The 5047-nt window shown below is 43.3% G+C and overlaps 1 protein-coding gene across 1 annotated transcript; it reads right to left on the reverse strand.

The window, feature by feature from the left end:
• Nucleotides 1-698: 698 nt before the first annotated feature.
• Nucleotides 699-1705, reverse strand: TAS2R16 (taste 2 receptor member 16). The gene has a single exon (XM_061415415.1). It carries the CDS (start codon nt 1686-1688, stop codon nt 699-701), a length of 990 nt encoding a protein of 329 aa, XP_061271399.1. The 5' UTR covers nt 1689-1705.
• Between the last annotated feature and the right edge of the window lie 3342 nt (nt 1706-5047).

Below are 5047 nucleotides of genomic sequence, written 5' to 3' on the forward strand. Positions count from 1 at the left end.
GGGAATCAACCGGTCAAATTAAATTGCCAATATTTGAACAAATTCCAAGATGAACCTAGATTGGGTAAGTCATCTCCTTTTCTGGGAAAAGTGTAATGTCTTAACAAATGAAAATGAAAGAGTTAAAATTTGATTTGAGTATTAAAAGCATAAAGGAAGAGACACAAATTTGGAAGAGACACAAATAAGGAAAATCATATTATAGGATAAAAGTTCAGAAGCAGCAGAGAGAGATATTCAAGATCTTTTCCTGACTAAAGTAGGGAAGGTAAATTAAGGGGTTAGTATGGAAAACATTCAGGGTATGGGCAATAAGCTTTATAGGGAAGAGACTCATATTAGTCAGTGAGGAATTGGCAGTCATAGACTAGGTCAAATAAAAACAGAATGGGGACACCATGATTTCGGGTCTCTTGTGTTGAATATACCAGGAGAAAGATCCCAGAGGTAGAGAGGTAGGGGAAGCCATGAGAGAGTTTGCACCAACCTGGGGACTGTGGACAGGAGAAGGGAGCAGTGGCACAGAACAGAAGAGCTTGGTTGTTTGGAGATAGATGGCTGTGGGCAAAGAGAATGAGGCTGATGTTGATGGTTTCTCATTGTCACACAGGGGATTGTCAAGATCCTGCCAGTTGGGTTATTGGTATTAGTTGTATCGTGCAAAAGCTCATTTGCGCAGAGGTCTTGTCCGCTATGCCTCAGGCAGCTTCTAGGCTCCAGCACCTTGCCTTTAAAACTCTTTTCAGTTTGACACTGCTCAGCATTAGTAAAGTAGAATGAATAGAGACTAATGCATAGATGATAGCTTCCCAGGCCCAGAACCAGGACTCTTTATTAAATAGGACATCCAATATGGAGAGGAGCACGGTGAGAAAATAAAAGGTGAACAAGATGAGGACGATGGCAAGGGACCTCAGGGCGGCAGAGTGAGCTTCCGGGCTGGAGTTGGAGCAGCCTGTGTGAAGGTCTTTCATCTGCTTCAGATGTCGGGATAATAAGGCCATGAGCAAGACTGTGGAGGCCAGGAACAGGAGGAAAGGAATAACCAACACAACTACTTTGTGCAGTGTGGAAAAATCCCACAGGAACGCCTCAAGTCTCTCAAGCATGGTGCTGTTTCTAGGGAAATGCTTCATGGCGATGAAGTGAATATCAATGTAATAACTAGTAGCTGGAAATATGGTAGACACACAAGAAATCAGCAGAGAGCCCAGCAACAGCCGAGGAACCCATCTCACAATTCTCCACTTCAGCCAGAGGAAGATGGGGTGGCTGAAGAAGGAGACTTTGACACAATAGAAGACAGCAAGCAAGCTGGTCAACCAGAAGGAAAGGATGTTAGTAAATTCCCAGATGATCCCGAAATACCAAAAATTGTAATTAGGGTGGAAGTGGGAACCAAAGTTGTACAGCATCGATGACCACAGTTGACAGAAGCGGCAGATGCCCAGGCTGATGAGAATCATGTCCGCAGGTGGCAGCCTTTGAGTCTGCACCCACTCTCTGCCCAGCGCTACAACAATCAGGCTGCTCTGCCCAGTTATTGTCAAGAACTCGAGCATATAGATGATCATGAAGAAGACAGAGAGTTGGCTGGTTGTCATCCTTCTATTCCAAAGAAACTTCCTGGGCATGTACTCAGAATCTCTGCCACAGTTTCCAGTTTGGGACCAGGTTCCTGGCCCCATTAGTGTTTCATGCAAGAAAATACCTCCCTCCCGATGCAAATTTTCCCTGGCTCATTTTTGACTTTGCCATTTTCCTAGCTGCAGGATTTGCTTATGCTTTGCTTGCTGGTTTGTTATCAGGCCTGGATGCAGGGAAATGGGGTTGGAATGTGGATCCTTGCTTCTGAGGTGATTTGATTATTCCCATATAAGACATCCCTATTTCATAATCATGCTGTTTATATCTTTGGAGGTGTCTTTAGCTTATTTCTCCATCATTTCAATAGGATAGTCTCATTCTTTATACCTAAAACTTGAACTACAGGAAAGATAAAGTCTTCTCTGTCCATTCATGTCCCAGGTAATATTTCTAGTCTGCTCACTGAGTGCTGTAACAAGGTCAACTTCAAAAACCCTGCCTCCCCAGCTTCTGCAGCTGCTGGGCACAGATGCCACAATCAAAGTTTCAACCTCTCTAATGTGTGCATTCAGTCACTCAGTCACGTCTGAGTCTTTGTGACCCATGGACTGTAGCCCTCCAGGCCCCTCTTTCTGTGGGATTTCCCAGGCAAGAATACTGGAGTGGGTTGCCACTTCCTTCTCCAGGGGCTCTTCCTAATCCAGGGATGGAACCTAGGTCTCCCGCTTGGCAGGAGGATTCTTTATCACTGAGCCACCTGGGAAGTCACTGAATCTGTGTAAGAAACAATAAAGAAAATCTTTGCTGTGAGAGTCCACCCAAGAAATTGTGGGAAGCTGAGATCTTCAAGGCTCCTCGTCTAAGATGTGCAATTTTCTTCGCTGCCCATTGGACTTCTTAACTCAGAGAAATCACCGCACAGTGCCCACTCACTCCCTAAAATTGAGAGGTGGCTTCCTTGGCTATTGTTTTGCTGATTCCAGTACCTTGAGCTCAGGTTTTATATATCTTTAGGATATATAAAAGCTATATATATATCCATTTGTTCCATTATCATCACTGTTTATTTTTTTTCCCTTATGTGGTGAGGCTATGTTTGTCACTGCTCCCACTGCTCAAGATGAATTGAAAGAGGGCCCTCTTACCACTAGTAAAACAATTTTTAAACTTGATATCTACTGAAGGGAGCAGCCTAAAGGACTTGCTCTCTTTGTTCGTTTGTTTCTGTAGTTATTGTCTTCGAGCTTCCCCTTCCCTGACCAGCCTGTGGAGACAAAGGGAATTGCTGATGAGTGTGACTTCAAATGTCCCTGACTCTGGTGTAATCTGGTTTCTGTGAAATTGTAACTCGCTGTAAAGTCCCCACTAGATATTTCTGAGGGTGACTCCTGTGGGCTCGCAATCGAGTCTGACCCCAGGGGATGCAGAATGGGCTGCTCTGCCAGGCACCTGCTGAAGGTAGTCTCCTGGCAGGTGCTTCCCTGTCCAGTTGTGGGGCCAGCTTTGGGCTGCACCACCTCTAACTTGTGCTCTTGCTGCTCAGAACTCCACCCCTAAAGGCCCTGAGGCTGAGAGATCTAGCCGGCTGTCTGTGGGGGAGCAGCCCAGTATTCACGCTGAGCTGTTTGAGGAAACTTGGAAGCTTAACTCTGCCCTTCTATCTTTGTAGTCTCACTGGAAGCAAATTTGATTTGCAGCTGTCCAAACAACTACAGTGGTGGCTCAGACAGTACAGAATCTGCCTACTAGGCAGGAGACCTGGGTTAGATTCCTGGGTTGGGAATATTCCCTGGAGAAGGGAATGGCAACCCACTCCAATACTCTTGCCTAGAACATCCCTTGGACAAAGGATCCTGGCGAGCTAAAGTCCACTGGGTTGCAAAGAGTCGGATACCACTGAGCGACTAACTCTTTAACTTTCAAACAACTACAGTAGCACCCACTTGAGGCAAGCTCTTTTTCTATCAAGAGTCTAGGCCCACATTCCAAGTATTCAATGTTGCTACTGTGGAACTGAATGCCTGGTGGAGGGTGGTACCTTGGAATATGAAGACAGTACTTGAAAACCTCAGAGACTCATGTTGATTATGGCAGAAACCAACACAATATTGTAAAGTAATTATCTTACAATTAAAAATAAACTAAAAAAAAAAGAAGAAAATCCAATTTTTCTAGGCTATTAGTTTATAAATCTATCCTTTTCCTGTTGAATTTCCTTCGTACCTTTATTGAAAAATATAAATGTTGGTTTACATGGAGTCTCTAGTCTTCTCAACTTACCTATGTGTATAAATGTTCACCAGACTTCCTCAGTGGCTCAGCGGTAAAAAGCTGTCTGTACTGCAAGAGATGTGGGTTCAATCCCAGGGTTGGAAAGTTCACCTGGAGAAGGAAAGGGAAATTTACTCCAGTATTCTTGCAAGGAAAATCCAATGGGCAGAAGAGCCTGCTGGGTTACAGTTCATGGGGTGAGTGGCTGAGGACACATAAATGTTCACCACTACAATTTAAAAAAAAGAAAACCTCAGAGACAAAAAGAGCCTTATAAGCAGGGAACTTGTGAATTTGTAGTCTTTTGATGCTATTTTGGACAACCGATAAACTACAAATTGGGCTTCCCTGGTGGCTCAGGGATATAGAATCCACCTGCCAATGCAAGAGATGTGGGTTCAATCCCTGAGTCAGGACGATCCCCTGGAGAAGGAAATGACAAGCCACTCCAGTATTCTTGCCTGGAAAATCTCACGGACAGAGAAGCCCGGTGGGCTACAGTTCATCGGGTCACAAAAGAATTGGACTCGACTTAGTGACTAAACAACACAGAGACATCAAAACTACACATTACTTCTAAATATCTAAATATTTAGGAATCCATAGCTATGTAGGCAGATCAAAAAATGAATTCAGAAAATAAGTTCTGGAAAACTACACCAGGTAGACACCAAATATTTAATTAACACCTTCAAAACTGAGAGGATAATTCTGATAATTACAGTTGACAAAGGAGACAAAGTGAAAGTCATCGACCCTATGTGTGATAAGCACCAAGTCTGTATGCACTTTTGGTCATTCAAAGAAGAAAAAAGCAGAAGTAATCCAATATGAACCTTAGCATCCTTGAACATAAAACGAGAAACCACTGATTCAAAGGTAAACTATACTTAAAAATTACACTAGGAAACAATATTAGAAAGCATCTGATCTACATGCTTAACAAAATGAAAGAAGCAGGAAATTTAAAAAGGGAGATGACAAAACAATAGTTTGCAATTAAAAGGTGAATTTTGGTTGACATAGATCCAGATATAAGAGGGGAGAAAGATGAGAGAAAGAATGATGGTAAGTGAAATGTGCAACAAAAGCATTACTATCTGTTTTCTTCCCTAGATACACCAGGCAGATTGCCTTCTGTATACACTGCCTTATTCTGAGAACCCGCAGGACCCAGGACTACTGAACT

Source organism: Bos javanicus, chromosome 4 (assembly GCF_032452875.1).
Source record: "Bos javanicus breed banteng chromosome 4, ARS-OSU_banteng_1.0, whole genome shotgun sequence".
Taxonomy (NCBI): domain Eukaryota; kingdom Metazoa; phylum Chordata; class Mammalia; order Artiodactyla; family Bovidae; genus Bos; species Bos javanicus.